General features: G+C 39.5%; 1 protein-coding gene across 1 annotated transcript in view; it reads right to left on the bottom strand.

Moving 5' to 3' along the window:
* Positions 1-17,108, bottom strand: part of pde11a (phosphodiesterase 11a) — a 70,667-nt gene that overhangs the window by 22,579 nt on the left and 30,980 nt on the right. The window contains exons 4-10 of the mRNA XM_053627898.1: positions 17,012-17,108; positions 16,671-16,735; positions 14,205-14,337; positions 13,238-13,313; positions 9,963-10,030; positions 9,710-9,802; positions 5,967-6,017 (exon numbers count right to left, since the gene is read on the bottom strand). The exon at positions 17,012-17,108 is cut by the window's right edge and continues 44 nt beyond it. Coding sequence (XP_053483873.1) covers positions 5,967-6,017; positions 9,710-9,802; positions 9,963-10,030; positions 13,238-13,313; positions 14,205-14,337; positions 16,671-16,735; positions 17,012-17,108 — 583 coding nt within the window. The remainder of the gene's footprint in view (positions 1-5,966; positions 6,018-9,709; positions 9,803-9,962; positions 10,031-13,237; positions 13,314-14,204; positions 14,338-16,670; positions 16,736-17,011) is intronic.

A 17,108-nucleotide genomic window follows, 5' to 3' on the forward strand; every position in this document is an offset into this window, starting at 1 on the left:
GCTGAAGACACTAGCTGGTTAAGTTTAGCAAGTGGAATTTTCCCCCATTCATCCATTATGTGTTTCTTTAGCTGCACAAATGTACGGGACCTTCCTTGCCTTTTTTGGCTGCAGGCAGGCCATGCTAGCACCCGTACGCTCTGCTTATGCAGCCATGCGCTTGTAATGTGGTTTGGCGTTGTCCTGCTGGAAAATCCTGACGTCTAAATGGCAGCATATGTTGCTCCAAAATGCGTACATATCTTTCTGCATTAATGATGCCCTCATAGATGTGCAAGTTACCCATGCCATGGGTACAGACACACACCCATACCATAACAGATGCTGGCTTTTGGACCTGATGCTGATAACAGCTTGGATGGTCCTTTTCCTCTTTGGCTCGGAGAACACGACGGCTGTTTTGTCCAAAAACTATTTGAAATGTTGACTCCATGGACCACAAAACATGATTCCACTGTGCTTCTGTCCATCTCAGATGAGACCGAGCCCAGAGAAGTCTGGACAGCATTGATGTATGGCTTCTGCTTTGCATAGTAAAGCCTTAACTAATCTGTGGATTTACCAAAGTAAATTCCAAAAAAGATTTACCAAAGTATTCCCGAGCCCATGTCAGGATATCTATTACAGACTCATAACGGTTTTTAAGACAGTGACGTCTGAGGGATCGCAGATCATGCACATTCAGAAGTGGTTATCGGCCTTGCCCTTTATGCACCGAGATTTCACCGGATTCCTTGAATCTTTTAATTCTATTGTGCACTGTAGAAGGTGAAATTGCCCCTGTCCCAACTTTTTTTGGAACGTGTTGCATGCATCAATTTCAAAATAAATGTTTATCTTCAAAAAACTATGAAGTTGATTAGATAACACATCAAATAACTTGTCTTTAAAAGTTTTTTTGTTTTGTTTTGTTTAAATACAAGCCAAAGTACATTTACAAATCACTCTTTGTTTTTATTCGCATTTTCCATACTGTCCCAACTTTTTCGGAATTGGGGTTGTACATCTATGGACTGTAATGAATAAGTCTATCAACTGATTGTCAACTGACCAACAGTTATAAACAGCAACAACCTAAGCCATTGACACAGACATATTAGAATTAGTTGATAGGCTTGTTGATGACAGTCAAATTACAGGTTGTTGATCGTCTATAAACGGTTTATTGACTCTTTGTAGCATGTGTACAGTGGTCTATCCAAATACAGTGTTACCCATGTGAAAAATGAGAGGGCTAAAACCAACATCCTAAAAATATCAACAAACTAATAGTTTCTATGACTTTAAAATAGGAACAGTATGCTTCCTATAGAACTCAATGTAATTGTAATACGTTTGATCCTAGTCATTCTTATCAAGGAGCTAATAAAGCATCTGTATGCTATAAAACATCTGTTTGGTCACATGTACAGAAACTTAAAACATGGATAATATTGCTTAAACTGTTGGGGTGCAATATCAAGCATAATAAAGTAGTTGAGAATTGAGGACATGTAGGTTGAAATGCTGAAGAAGACAAGTGAAAGTTCATTCAGCATTGATCATTCAACACAATATATTACACAGATACTACTGGACACCATCTAGACTCCACAAAATGAGAATAGTTAGCGTAATAATGATTTGTGTTGGCAGAATCAGAAGGATCCGTATCTTACTCGTCTACTCTGGTGCAAAGTCTGGAAATCAATACTGCTGTTACATACAGTTAGGCCTGTCACAATAATTACATTACTGAAATATTGCATGATATGTGGAGAGGACCTTGATCATTTTTGCTGACCTCAATATTGCCCATTGTTTTTACATGTGTGTTTTTTACATGTGAATGAATGTCACCAACATTTTAGCCATTTATGCTGCTTCTGTCCTCTCATCTGCTCCAGGGCTGTCAGATTAAAAATCGAACTTCGAATATTCATTGAATTTAAGATATAAATGCACATTCGAATGCAAAAACTGTGTGCATTCGAACTTAAGATATGTAGCAAACACTAGCACAGATTATAATTAAAACATACTGTTCAAAAACCAACATGCAAGATATTAACAATGCACTAACAATGTCTTTTGAAGAAGAAAAATCTAGAAAGAATCGTATAATGTCGGGGATTGAGCCAATTAAACTGCGAGAGTTGAAGCTGAACAGTGAATGAACAGAGGTAAACTGAAGCACTTTACTTTAACTGAAGCGCTTTACATTAACTCACCTAAATGCATCTTATACACATATGAGTTTAATCAGATATATACAGAACATAAACGTAATATTACAACTTGCTTCTGCACAAAATGACGTGAATGCACACGTAAACTTGAACTTAATTAAGGCGCTAGGTAGAATGGTAAGTCACGTTTTCCATAATAAAGCATAAAGAATTCACAATACTGTATTAAAGTCCATTTTATTTATTGCTTTAGTTGTGTGGTTTTATTTTATTTATATTTCATTTATTTAGAATTTTTTTTTTTACATTTCCAATTCGAATGTCTGAATATTCTTAAGAATTAAAAATTCATTGCTCTTTGAAAGTGTGTACTTGCATTATTATGCTATTATATTACCATTATACCATCAATGATATAAAATGGTCTTAAAATGACAATAATATCGTTTATCTCAATTATTTCTGAGACAATATATGGTCCAATAAAAGTAGTTATTGTGACAGGCCTACATACAGTTGACCTCTACTTGTATGTTATGTAAGACCAGTCATAGCTGTGATTCAGGTGCTATATGCACAGACCAGAAGCCATTAGCCAAGTCTACTACCATGAACCACATTTGTTCAGGCTTCAAGCTGTTGCACATAGCAGACAGAGCAAATTATTAGAGGCATTATCATGGCATTCATTGATTTAGGATTACTCGACAGTAAGGTGTAAAGTGGGAACTGTTCAAGACGCATTGTACTTACTGGGATGACTTGAACCACAGACACAATATCCTCAGTAGATTTTCTGTTGATTTGATATTGTTCAGTGCTAGGTACTAGGCATATTTTCAGTAAAAGACACTGTAGAAGACAACTGTAGGAGGCCACAGTCATTCTTATTTTCTGCCCAAATTGGATGTTGTGACATCTGTAGCCAGATGATCTCGACACCACACACACTGAGTGTGTGGCTGTGCTATGTAATTATTCACACCTGACCTTGATTTAATCAGGATATCCTCTCAGAGTACAGACAGATGGGCACTGGTAGCTCAGTAGTATCACCAGGAATAGCAAAGCAGGGTAGCAACAAAACATTGTGAAACATGTCAGAGGTCACAGCATCTCTGGCACATGTTCATATGGAGGATGGGTCCAGAATCATATGTTCGATAAGTAATTGGAAATGTGCCGTATGTTATACTGTGGAAAATTTCTCACGGGGGCTACGATGGCTTAGTGGTTAGCATGTTTGTCTCACACCTCCAGGGTTGGGGGTTCAATTCCTGCCTCTGCCCTGTGTGTCTGGAGCTTGCATAAATATATTTATTTTTTTTGTGTGTGTGTGTGTTCCCATCAATTTTTATGTACAGTATATCCATGTTTTTCCTGTTTCCTTTCCATCCATGTACTGTGGTCTTTATTATGACTCCTTGAGCTATGGAAAGGTGCTATATAATTGAAACATATTATTATTATTATTATTATTATTATTATTATTATTATTATTATTAGAATGAATAAAAACCTGGAATGCCTAGGATATAACACATTAATAATGACAAAACATAAGCAGTTTTTTGGGGTGAAAAAATACTTTGTAATGTACCAAGAATATTTAGCAGAGAACGGTGATAAAGTAACATTGTACCTAGTATAAGCAGGACACAACAAATACATTGAGTCACAGAGATCTGTGGCTTTAAATCAATACTAAACTTACCAGTCCTAATGTGATACTCTCTAACAGTTTGCACTCTAGTCACCGAGCGTGGTCTGTCTCTCTTTGAATCAAAGACTAGAGGAGGGGAAGAACAGTGGGGCTTGGAAAAACTGTGTAGAAAGGCACAAGTTGGAGAGGAGGGATGCAGAGGATGGCTGCAGTATGGCACTGTGTCTCGTCCACTTTCATTCAGGTCCTTCATCAATGGAGGAGGGCTTTGTAGCTTCTTACTGATGCTACTGATTCCACAGAGTCTGCTTATCCAATTAAAACTGAGCTTTGCACAGCTGAGAATCTCAACAGCACAGAGATAAACTGCTAATGAGGGGCTCTATAGATAGAGCTTACACAGCGTGACAGAAAAAGAGCGAGTGTTAGAGAGTGCAAGAAACAGAGAGAGAGAGAGAGAGAGTATTGGCAAGGGAATTAATGTGTTTGGTGATGTCATTGACAGATGCTAATTATAGGTATCTGTGAATTCTATTACTAATAATATCAAGAGGTGGTAAACATGCAAAAAAAAGCAGAAGCGATCGTCTCTTCATCTATTCACCAGTCTCAAACTGAGCACAGTTGATCTTAAATTCATGAGGACATCTAGTCATTTTTACTTCACCATATTTAAACAACTACTCGTTAGTTTCTGTATGTCTGTGGTGTCTTGTATCATAGTTTCAGGGTTTCATCGCTTTACTGCCTTCAGGAGAACAGTCCCTTTGGAGCCTAGCCTAAATAAGAAGGGAAATTAATAACGTTCTCACATTCTCTCTTTGTCTTTCTTCCTCTTTCTTTCTCCTTATGTACTGTATCTACTGTAGAGGTAATGCTCTGTATACAGCACTGTATATACACGTTTACATTTACGGCATTTGGCAGACGCCCTTATCCAGAGAGACTTACATTTATCTAATACAAATGATCTAATAATTGATCTAATAATCTAATCTAATCACATATCTAATCAAAATTAACATCTTAAAATCTGAGCTTCCGCTGCCCAATTTACAGGTGAGATATATAAAAAAGTGCTTTAGTGGTGCTACAGCACTATATTTATGAATGACTGTTGAGCTTGCGTTTCAGTGACATTTAAAATGCACCACTGTGAGAGTGTCTGTGTGTGTAAGAGAGAGAGAGAGAAAGAGAGAGAGTGAGAGAGAGTACATGAAAGAGAGAGTGGGTGTCTGACAGAGAGTGTAAGAAGGAAAGACAAACAGATAGAGAGACAGAGCTCAAAGCTGCATTATTTGTGCAGGACTAGTCTCCGCTGTGCACATTACTTAAAGCCTACAGGTTTCAAAGCCTCCAGCAAATTTTCTATGGCTATGAAGGCATTCAAAGCGAAAATCATTGAGGAAAAGTCTAATATGATGGATGTGCCATCACTAATGAGGGAAAAATCACTCTACCATGATGGTATGAGCACTGCAGGAACACGAATGAACTGGCATCATTATTAATACATAGTGTAACATACAATTAATGTGTGTATGAATGACATATATCATGCTATGTATTATTCAGTTCACATTTTTAAATAGAGAAAGGCATGCCTTTTAATGATGCTTCTAATGACATTTGTGGAGGAAAATTTGCTATAGTTCAATCCCCTGTTTATTAATGAATCTCTTTCATTCATTCATTCTGCAGTAACTGTTTTATCCTGGTTGTGGTCATGGTGAATCCAGAGCCTATCATGGGAACACTGGGCATGAGACTGTGATACAGCCTGAATGGGGACACTAGTCTATTTCAGGGCACTATGCGCACACACATTCACACCTAGGAGCAATTTAGCTTAGCCAGTCCACTTATTGGGATGTTTTTGTGTGCTGGGAGGAAACCAGAGAAGCCAGCTATGGGGAAAACAGGCATAACTCCACCCAGACAGTAACCCAAGCTCAGGACTGAACCGGGGACCCTGGAACAATGAGGCAATAACACTACCCAGCGTGCCATTCTAAATGTGTTTCAGGCATTTTACAATCATTCTACAGACACTAATGCTCAGGTACTATCAGTAATGAGAAGTCTAAGAATTTAGTAGGAAAAACTTGTTTGTGTTGCTTTAAATAAAGTTTTACCTTAAACTTGTCCACTTCTGTCTTAGAGCAAGTGGCATGATACGACAGCACCTTCAGAGAGAGAAAGTGAGAGAGAGACGCTTTACTCATTGATGTGATGTCAAGCTCATGTCTGACAAATTTCAACATTCAAGAGTAATAACTGAGTAATGTGTGATGCAGGCTTGACCATTCCTGGCAATTAACTATTGCATGAAATCAAGTGTAAAATCAGAGAAATTGATGGAATCTGCTGAGGCGTGCCACCCCAAGACCAGACAAGCCAGATATTAAAAGTGTGCATGACTTTCAAAAAAAAAAAGTGTTAACCATTAGGGGTGGTGAAAACCACCTGAATACTTCTTCATACACATCAGTGTGTTAATCAGTGTGATAAATGCTTTAATTGCTGGACTTTATATTATATACTTTAAAAAATGCTGGGTTATTTTTTTCTACTCAAATGCTGGGTTAAACATTTTGGGTCATTTAATTGGGTTATTTTCTCAGTCTTGGGTAGATTTGGGGTAGTTTTGTGTAACCCAACTGCAGGGTTATTGGCTGGGTCATTTTCACTGACAGCCGAATCAATGCACCCCTCCCCCACCCCCTCCTTGGGTCAAATCAATTCAGTTTGAATTCACCTAATGTGGAGGTAGCAGTTTTCACACAGAGCGACTATTACATTTATTTGGAGAAACAAGGTTCGTATCAATATCCATAAAACCATTACTGCACACTAGAAAAAAGAAAAATGTGCGATAACAGTCCAGTTTACATGGCACTAAATGCACCGCTATCTTCGTTAGCTTTGTCTTACTTGTTTGTAATGCCCACTGGATCGTAAGTGGGTTACTCAGTTTTTTTGGATGTTTTAAGCATCTCCTTTGATCAAAATCATACATTTTCCTCTTAAATATATAACTTATTTGAGCCATTTACTTCAAAGTCTATATATAAACACCACTTTAGCAGCTCTAGCACTACATTTCTGAACACCTTGGGTTTAAAGGAGATGTTGACATGTTTGTTTATAATGTGGTAGATTTCACATTTTCAAATGGTAAAAATAACCTTGAAAATATTAACACATTTATGAAATAAAATTAACCCAATGTTTTTGTAAAATGAAACCATCCTTTGGGTTGAAAAGCAACCCATTTGCTGGGTTAAAATCAACAACCCAACTTGATGGTTTAGTTTATCCCAAAATGTGTTCCGGCTCATATTTATTCAGCCGTTTTTAACTCAGTGTTTTTGACAGTGTATTTATTACATAATCATAACAGTACTGTAATAATGTATACAGGTACACATACAAAGGCATTTATCATCACTGAACATATAAAGTTTTTGTGATAAAAAAAAAATATATTAAACCAAGATAAATCATGTCAGAACTTTCTCAATTTCAGTGTGAAATTACAATGTATAAAAAGTGAAAAACAATCAGAAGCATTTTAGGGAAAAATAAAAAAAATAAAAAAGTTACAATAATTTTGTGCGTAAGTGTGAACACCCATTTATAATTAGGGAAGTGGGTGTGTTCAGAATGAACCAATCACATTCAATCTCATGTTCAAAAGAAATTATTATACAGCTGTCATCAATGAAATTATTCTGATTAACCCCCAATAAAGATCAGCTGTTTCAGTAGGATTTTATTTACATAGTCTTGGTTTCATCTGAGTTCTGAAGCCATGGTCTGCAAAGAGCTGTCAAAGCCTTTACAGGGTCTCACTGTCGAAAGATATAAATCAGGAAAGGGGTACAGAAAATTTTCAAAACATTAGCTGTACCATGGAACACCATGAAGGCCATCATCAGCAAGTGGAGAAAATGGAGCACCATAGTTATATCAACATTAAAGGAGCTGCAGGAATATCTGACAAATACTGATTACTCTCTGCATGTGACAATCTCTTGTATTATTCACATGTCTGGGCTATGAGGTAGGGCAGCTATATGGATGCCCTTTCTCACAAAACAACAAGCCCAACTAAATCACCCCAAACCATGTGGCAAAATGAGTTATGGCCTGATGAGACCAATTCCAAAAGTTATAATAATTCCATAATTCCAAAAGTTATAATAATTCCACAATTCCAAAAGCTAAGTTTAGTGCAAAAAAAAGCACACCAAAGGAACACCATACCCACAGTGAAGCATTGTGGTGGCAGCATCAGGTTTTAGGGCTGTGCACAGGAAATGTCCTTAAAATTTGATGGAGCTAGAATATTTTTGCAAGAATGTGAAGAGAATATTGCCAAGACTATTACCCAAAGAGACTGCGTAATAAAATCAAAAGGTGCTTAAACTAAGTATTAGATTATGGGTGTGCACACTTATACAACTAGGTTATTGTCATCTACAACATGTTTTAAGGAAAGTGGCTAAGTTTACACCTCCACTAAATAATTTCTAAATACTGCATGTCTTCACACAAAGTCAACACACACACACACACACACACACACACGATTATGATAATTATTGACACAGCTAATGAAAGCAATAATAACTTAATACTGTAACCTCGGTAATCAAAGGAAACATTTAGGCTCTTTAAAAAACTAACACTCATGGAAACTAACCAAAGGTTAGTTAACTGTCTGATAATCCTATCCTAACCTTTTGGTCCCCAGGAAGATATAAAAACATGCTCACACACACACACACACACACGGACCAACACACACACACACACACACACACACTAACACGTGATGCGTTCTGCTTTCTCTCTCCCTCACTGTTCACTGGAGCGTCACATTTCTTGCTCCCAAACCTCTTGTGTGTATAAGTACGCATTTGTATGCAATGAACTCTTGTTCCTTAACCCTCGCACCTACGTATTTCATCATTGCTCATGTTTATTCAGCATCGCCACACGGTATATATCTATATAGATATACTATACTCATATAATGTATAACACTGTCTACAAACAGCATCAAAGACTGTAGTCTTATTGACAGCCCTAAGACCAAGCCCTAAATCTAGAGTTTCCCCAACTAAATAATGGAGGGGGGGCTGGCACTTGGGGGTCAGGGGGGTTTGCATTGGGGCTTGAGCCTTAACCTTGAGCCTTAACTATTGCTGATTGATGATAGCATCACTAATAGCTTAAGTGTCACCTGTAGCTGGAGTGTAGGCTGTAGGCTGCATCGACACACGCTCATAAAAAGAAGGGGGTGCGGCCAGAATCGTGCATTATGTATATTTAATGTCATTACAGCAAAGCTGGTTACAAACTGGCTGCAGCTGCTAGTCACTAGCATTAGCATTTCGTAATATTTTTTTAATTACTTACACGGTACGAAGGACAGTAATAACAGCAAAACTGAAGTCGAGACTGTAAATAAATCTAACGATTTATTAGAGTAACTAAGTCATTATAAAATTGAAGTAAATGATAACTACATGTACATGTGCTCTGTGTTGAACAGCAGATGAGATACTGAATTCTTGTAAGGTGAAGTAGCCCTGATAAACAAGTGGTTTCATTTTCTTAATTTTAAGCTCCCTTTCATGTTTTGTGAGTAAAGTCATTCCATGCGTGGAAGGCTAGCATGGCTTTATCTGTTTGGCACGCTCGGACAAGCGGCTAAGATGCATCAGAGAAAGAAGCTGTTCAGATTCATATAGGACTACAAAATAGGCTAAAAGGAAGCACATATTATGAGATACAACAGTTTGTGTGTGTGTGTGTGTGTGTGTGTGTGTGTGTTTGTGTGTGTGTGTGTCTGCCTGGAGAGACTTACATCCAGGGCCACAGACTGCTTGGCCCAAGATTTCTTCACCTGATCATACATTATTGTGTTATTGATCCCCAGTCCACAGAATATCACAAATGCCTGAACAAGAGAGAGAGAGACAGCGAGAAAGAGAGACAGCGAGAGAGAGAGACAGAGAGAGAAGAAATGGTATAGACACAGTGAACAATGGAAAGAAGTGATTAGTGAAGCAATAGACATTACATAGTAATTGTTTTAAAACTGAGTGCATAAGTTATACCTCAAACAGTCTCTGGTCTGCATCATCAAATGGTTTCCCATCCAACCTGTTTAGGACCTGTGCAACGCCTGCAACACACACAGCATGCCACATGGGTCATGCAGCTCTAATATTGTTGTTAATGATAGAGTTTTGATTTGATCATGGCAACAGATTCAGTTAAAATTGATCACAAATCTGGATTAAATAAGAAGTGGGAAAAAAAAAGTGTTGTTTGTCTCTCACAGCAGTGTGATGAATGTGACTGGGCAATAAAAGCTGCTTTCATTCACACACTCCTACTACTCTTGCATCTATCTATCCCTTCATTAGAGCTACTGCTCTATAGATACAGTCCTGAAGCTACTGCTCTATAGATACAGTCCTGAAGCTACTGCTCTATACAGTCCTGAAGCTACTGCTCTATAGATACAGTCCTGAAGCTACTGCTCTATAGATACAGTCATGAAGCCACAGCTCTATACAGTCCTGAAGCTACTACTCTGTAGATACAGTCCTGAAGCCACGGCGCTATACAGTCCTGAAGCTACTGCTCTATAAATACAGTCCTGAAGCTACTGCTCTATAGATACAGTCCTGAAGCTACTGCTCTATAGATACAGTCCTGAAGCTACTGCTCTATACAGTCCTGAAGCTACTGCTCTATACATACAGTCCTGAAGCTACTGCTCTATAGATACAGTCATGAAGCCACAGCTCTATACAGTCCTGAAGCTACTGCTCTGTAGATACAGTCCTGAAGCCATGGCGCTATACAGTCCTGAAGCTACTGCTCTACAAATACAGTCCTGAAGCTACTGCTCTAGATACAGTCCTGAAGCTACTGCTCTATAGATACAGTCCTGAAGCTACTGCTCTATAGATACAGTCCTGAAGCTACTGCTACATAGATACAGTCCTGAAGCTACTGCTATATAGATACAGTCCCGAAGCCACTGCTCTGTAAATATAGCCCTGAAGCTACTGCTCTATAAATACAGTCCTGAAGCTACTGCTATATAGATACAGTCCCGAAGCCACTGCTCTGTAAATATAGCCCTGAAGCTACTGCTCTATAAATACAGTCCTGAAGCTACTGCTATATAGATACAGTCCTGAAGCTACTGCTCTATAGATACAGTCCTGAAGCTACTGCTCTATAAATATAGCCCTGAAGCTATTGCTCTATAAATACAGTCCTGAAGCTACTGCTCTATAAATACAGTCCTGAAACTACTGCTCTATAAATACAGCCCTGACGCTACTGCTATATAGATACAGTGCTCAGGCTACTGCTCTATACTGTCCTGAAGCTACTGCTCTATACAGTCTTGGAGCCACTGCTCTATAGATACTGTCCTGATGCTATTGCTATAGTGATACAGTCCTGAAGCTACTTCTCTATAAATACAGTTATGAAGCTACTGATCTAGAGACACAGTCCTGAAGCTACTGCTTTAGTGATACAGTCCTGATGCTACTTCTCTATGAAGACAGTTCTGAAGCTACATACACAGTCCAGAAGCTACTGCTCTATACAGTCCTGAAGCTACTGATCTAGACACACAGTCCTGAAGCTACTGATCTAGAGACACAGTCCAGAAGCTACTGATCTAGGGACACAGTCCTGAAGCTACTGCTCTAGAGACACAGTCCTGAAGCTAGTGATCTAAAGACACAGTCCTGAAGCTACTGATCTAGAGACAGTCCAGAAGCTACTGATCTAGAGACACAGTCCTGAAGCTACTACTATACAGATGCAGCCCTACAACAGAAATATAGCTAAAGATTCAGATCCATATCTAATGCTCAAAAGATGCATTCCTACATCCCCACAGCTACTGCTCTGCAGATACAGCCATACAGCGAAATTCTTCTAGAGATATAGCCCAAGAGGTACCAAACAAATCAATTGATAACAAATAAATAGCTATAACAAATCAAACAAAGAATAACAAATCAAACATACAGCTAGTGCTCTCGAGATACAGCCCTACAGCTACTTCTCTACTACTATGAAATACAACCCTAATTACTGAATGTTGCTAAAAAACCTACTCCTGTCCTGATGTACTTTCAGCCTGGTCTGAATGGTGTCAGAATATCTGGGACAAGAAGAGATAAATGAAAAGTGTTACACAGGTGTGTGGCTGGAGGGATGAAAGACAATAGGGGGTGTGTGTGTGTGTGTGTGTGTGTGTGTGTGTGTGTGTGTGTGTGTGTGGTAATGATTATGACGTGGTTTAAGCTGTCATGGGAGTGTCCTTGGCTTTCTTTATGTTCACGTCCTCTGGTCTGGCAGGATACCTAAGAGAAAATGGCCTCCTTTACTTCTCTTGCCCTTTTATGCACTCATTAACAAAATCAAAGGCTGGGTTTGGGAGTCTACTTGATAGTAAATGGAGAGTTTAGTTTTTATAGATCAGGAGGGATAAAGGGATTAAACATATTAAACAGTAAAGGTAAAGGTGTTTCTAGGTATAACAAGAGCTTTAAAAATGATTATTTCTGGTGCTGAAATTCTAAATCGTTTGGTCTTTGCACAGGTGCACAGGTGACTTGTGTGTGAGAAAGAAGGAGAAAAAGATAATCTTTGTGAATGAACACATCCTTGACTTTGTACTGCACCTCTACATGCCGTTGTGTGGTTATAATGATTTTAAATCTGTTTCCTGATAAGAGTCCACCCACGCCTAGATACACCCAGACTTGCTGCATGATTTGCACATAGAGCACACTCGCTCGCTCTCTACTGCTCACATCCACATCCACAGGAACACACATGTAGCAAACTTTAATTCACAAACATATAAACCTAACCTGAACACTCGCTCACACACACACACACACAAACACACACACCCACACACATACACACATACACACACACACGCACGCATGCACACACACACATACACACTCACCCACACACATACGCACACACACACACGCATGCACACACAAACACACACACACACACACACACACACACACACACACACGCACACACACACACACACGCACGCATGCACGCGCACACACACGCGCACCACACAGCCCTGTAAGTTCAGTGGGATGTGGATGTTCCTACTTATGGGCTTTAACACATTCAGGATGTCAGACCTCTGTAAACCAGTTTGCCCTTCTCCCTTGACTGCAGTACACAGCGAGTGCACACAAACACACAAATTATTCCTTCTATATCGTACAAGACACACTACTGAAGAGTGTAATACATAGTCAGGGTAGAAATGGTAGTGTAGTTAAAAAAATTGGACATGGATTTATGAACTTACCAATTATTTGGTGGTTGCTGTTCCAAATCGGCACACACAGCACAGAGCGGATGTGGAACCCAGAAAACTGATCTGCCTAATGCAAACATAGGCAACACATATAATTCACTACATTTGTGTCATGCTGCAGTACAGTACTGTAATGCCTGCGGCACAACTCAGCAAAAGATAGGCTGCCTGAATCCCATAGGACATGTACGCAGTGTAGCACATTGTTGTGTAGAACACAATATAACAGCATGGATGCCAGCATTTCAGAGAGAAACAGGAGAGAATCTAAAAGAATCTTAGCCAAAGATACATCAAAGCCATATTATATAATTCATCAGTGTGCGACAGCAGCCAGAGATCAAAGCTGGACTGGTGCAGAGCACCACATCACTCTGGTCTGTTGCTTCATTTACACTGTACACTGACCACTACCTGGAAACAGTTCAGATCCAGGCAAATAGCACACTTCCCTACATGACCATACTGAGTCACTTCCATACCTTTGTTTCTGTTTTATGTTTTTGGTTTATGTCTCAAGGAGCCCAAACTCTGGATCTACCCTGATTTGTGCAAAGTACTTACCAGGGTAAAACCTTATATAAAATATATCACTGACATTCTGACAATGCTGAGGTGGGCACACGTTAATCAAATTCTCTCTCAGAAAAGTCCTTTCAGCAAGACATTTGATTCATATTGATTAGATTCTACAGTGTTCTGTTTGAATAATGTTGCTTGTATTTCTTGGTTGCCAAAGTGATATGGCATATTTCACGTTAGCTATGTTGTACCAGCCATTATAGCCTCACAGCTTGGCCTACATTTGTTTTTTTTTACAGCGTGTCTAACTAATATTTACAGCTCAGAGTGACATTTATAAAGGTTTTCTCAGTTGGAAGCTGATGATTACAGTAGTCCTAATTATGAGCTGATGGGAATGTAGCACCGCGGCTACAGAGTGAGCAGACATATCCACCTCAGCGTCGAAACGGGGGTCCTGGTAGGCGTCGCTAATGTTGACCGGCAGACCAGTGGAGGCCACCAGCTCAGCTATACTGTTGTTAATCAGCCAGTCTGAATATGATGACTTTTCCATACTGTCCTTAAAGCTGAAAAATAAATCATACATAAAGAAGACTAATAAGAAATGAATAGATATACATTTAAGACAAAGGAATGTAGAAAGGAGTTAGAACTGATCCACTGACCAAGAGAGTTATGTAATTGCTGGATGTACTGGATTAGAGATGCTGTTAGCCAGTTATGTAAGGTGAAGGATACATATTGATCAATGCAATCTGTATAACTAAAAGCCCCTTAGGAGTTGTTATTGTTTATGGTGCCCCTCCCCAGGCAGTGATTCATATCTAATGACCCTTTCGGGCATTTTAATAAGCTTCTCCCAAGCCTGCTGGAGTAATGAAAAGTTACCTCTCTGATTGTCTTATCCGCCCACGTGCCACAGACAGACATACAACTGCCTCCTTCATCGCTCTCTCTCATTCTGTATCATTAGCCCAATCTCTCATGTTCACAGCACAGCCCTATCACGTTTCCACATCACACCCACATGACTGTAACACAGTTGATGGCACTTTTGCATGTGAGCTGCTGGCTAACTGCGGGGCTTGCTTTAGTCAGAGTGTGTGAGATGTGTGCGTTGGAGATGTGCAATGAGACCCATCTCTCGGGGGTTGTATGTCGGGCAGCTCGAATCTATTGGGGGCAGCACAGAACAAATCAAACACATACGCATGCATAATGGACATAATGGCTCCTGCTGTGGAAGTATTCTCTAAATTAAACACATAAGTTCTGTATGGTGCACTTTGGGATTTCTCAGTGAAGCAAGCCTCACATATATTTTCCCATTTTAAAGCTTTTAAAACTCCATGCCTTTTTTACAAAAAAATAGGCCTAATAGGATGGACATAAAATCAGCAATTATACTCGTCCATTAGATGATGTTTATTTGTCCCTCGCATATAGAAACCATGCCGACTGGGATAACTGAACTATTAGATCAAACACTCCCACAATTTTTACATGCTCTTAAGTGTAGTATGGATCTTTAAACAGTGATGTAAAATGTTTATTGCGCTTTGGTTTGTTCCTTTGATAGTGTCATTAAGCTTTAAAAAAAATAGACACAGCCATCAGTGTATGTGATTTCGCAGCTTGGCAATGGAGCATTAGCCAGGTGTTTGTAGTGAGAAGAGAGAGGGATGAGTGGTGCATGGCCCCTCGACAGTACTGCGGTGTGTGTCCTCTCTGCTGCCGTAATGATTCCACTTGCATTTAGCGCCACCCTGCCAGAAACAAGCAGCTATGTTTCACGATCACGCATGTCTCACACAAAACTCAGATAGCACTCAGACGTATTTCTCCTCTGCAATTAGGAAAGAGCAATCAGCACCATTCTATAAAGCAGCTTTGGTATGATGTTCACGCTCTCAAAACTACCCAGTTCTCTCCTTTATTGGCTAATGGTTGTATGTGTTGGCAGGTGGGCTGGTGTCTTGTGTGTTTGCAGTAAGATAGTGGTGGCTGCTCAGAGAGCTGAGCTATGGGGTTTGGGTTTTCCTAAGTGCTGAATAGCAAGAGTCCGAAGATTCTGTGCAGTGCAGAATTGAGGATGTGAGCAGCAGCTGACATGGAGAGAAACCCCAAGTCTCTGGTGCAGAAGCACCAGAGAATCATCAATCAAACGTGCATAGCGCAGTCCCCATCGACGCAGCTCAGCATAACACAACACACTGCTAAGCAGTTAATGAGTCTGCTAAGAAATTTTTAACAGTCTTGTAATGTGCAGCTTTAAAAATTCATCAGTAAGCAACAGAGTGCAGGACTTAGTGCAAGATTTATTTGCACTTCCCAAACACAAAGTGGGTCTGAAGCCACTTTCTGTCACAGTTCATATCCAATCAGCTCAGTTCTAGTCTTCGCTCAGTGGCGAGACTTTTCAGTGTGAAAATTATTTTGACAAGACAACACCTGCAATGTTGCAGGACTGTAAAAAAGCCAATTTAAAATGTATAAATAATAGCATTTTAAACATTGATTTGAGTTTACTGTTTTTCCATTTCTCTCTCTCTAGTGTCTTTTTGGCTCTGTGACTGATAATAAAAGAGCATCCTTTTAAATTAGCAATAGAAAACAACATTAACAACAATTCTATGGACCACCACTTGTGAATATTACCAGCATGTGACTTTCCCTATTAGCCAGGACACATTAGACTGTGGTGTAGCAGATGTTTCCCGCTGAGCTGCAAACTGAGTCAGAGAGTGTGATGGGATGGATATGGATGTTCATGTGCTGCTGGATTCTGCTGAGTTATTAACTGAAAACAAATGATCATTGCATAATGCACTCAGGTGGAGGGAAGTGTGAGTGTGTGAGTGTGTGTGTGTATGTGTTTAACCAATATACAGAATCTTACCTGTTCTCTGTGTCTGCACTACACTTTGGTGACAGTAGCTCAAAGGACTTAGTAAACTTCACTACCTGCAATAGATTTCAGAGTTTCAGCATCTGTCACATGCGTTATGATATTTATTAGCAAGATAAAATAGGAAAGGAAAGGAAAAAAGAATAATTAAAAGATCAAAGACTGGACAAATAGACTTTAAATTATACTTTTCCATTAGATGTTTATTTCTCCCTAAAACTGGGGGGGGGGGGGGGTTAAATCAAAGGAACCAAAAAGGAATGGAAAGAAAAAAGGAAAAGAAAGGAAAAGGTGTAGTAAGAGGAAAGCTGTGAGGAGAGGAGGAGGATCACCGGAGACTCAATGTCCTCCAGTAGCTGTACAGAGCAGCGTTCACACTTGAGCAGGGTTTGAGCACGATGCATAATCTTCCTCACAATCTTCTCCAGG

The sequence above is a fragment of the Ictalurus furcatus genome, chromosome 6 (genome assembly GCF_023375685.1).
Source record: "Ictalurus furcatus strain D&B chromosome 6, Billie_1.0, whole genome shotgun sequence".
Classification (NCBI taxonomy): domain Eukaryota; kingdom Metazoa; phylum Chordata; class Actinopteri; order Siluriformes; family Ictaluridae; genus Ictalurus; species Ictalurus furcatus.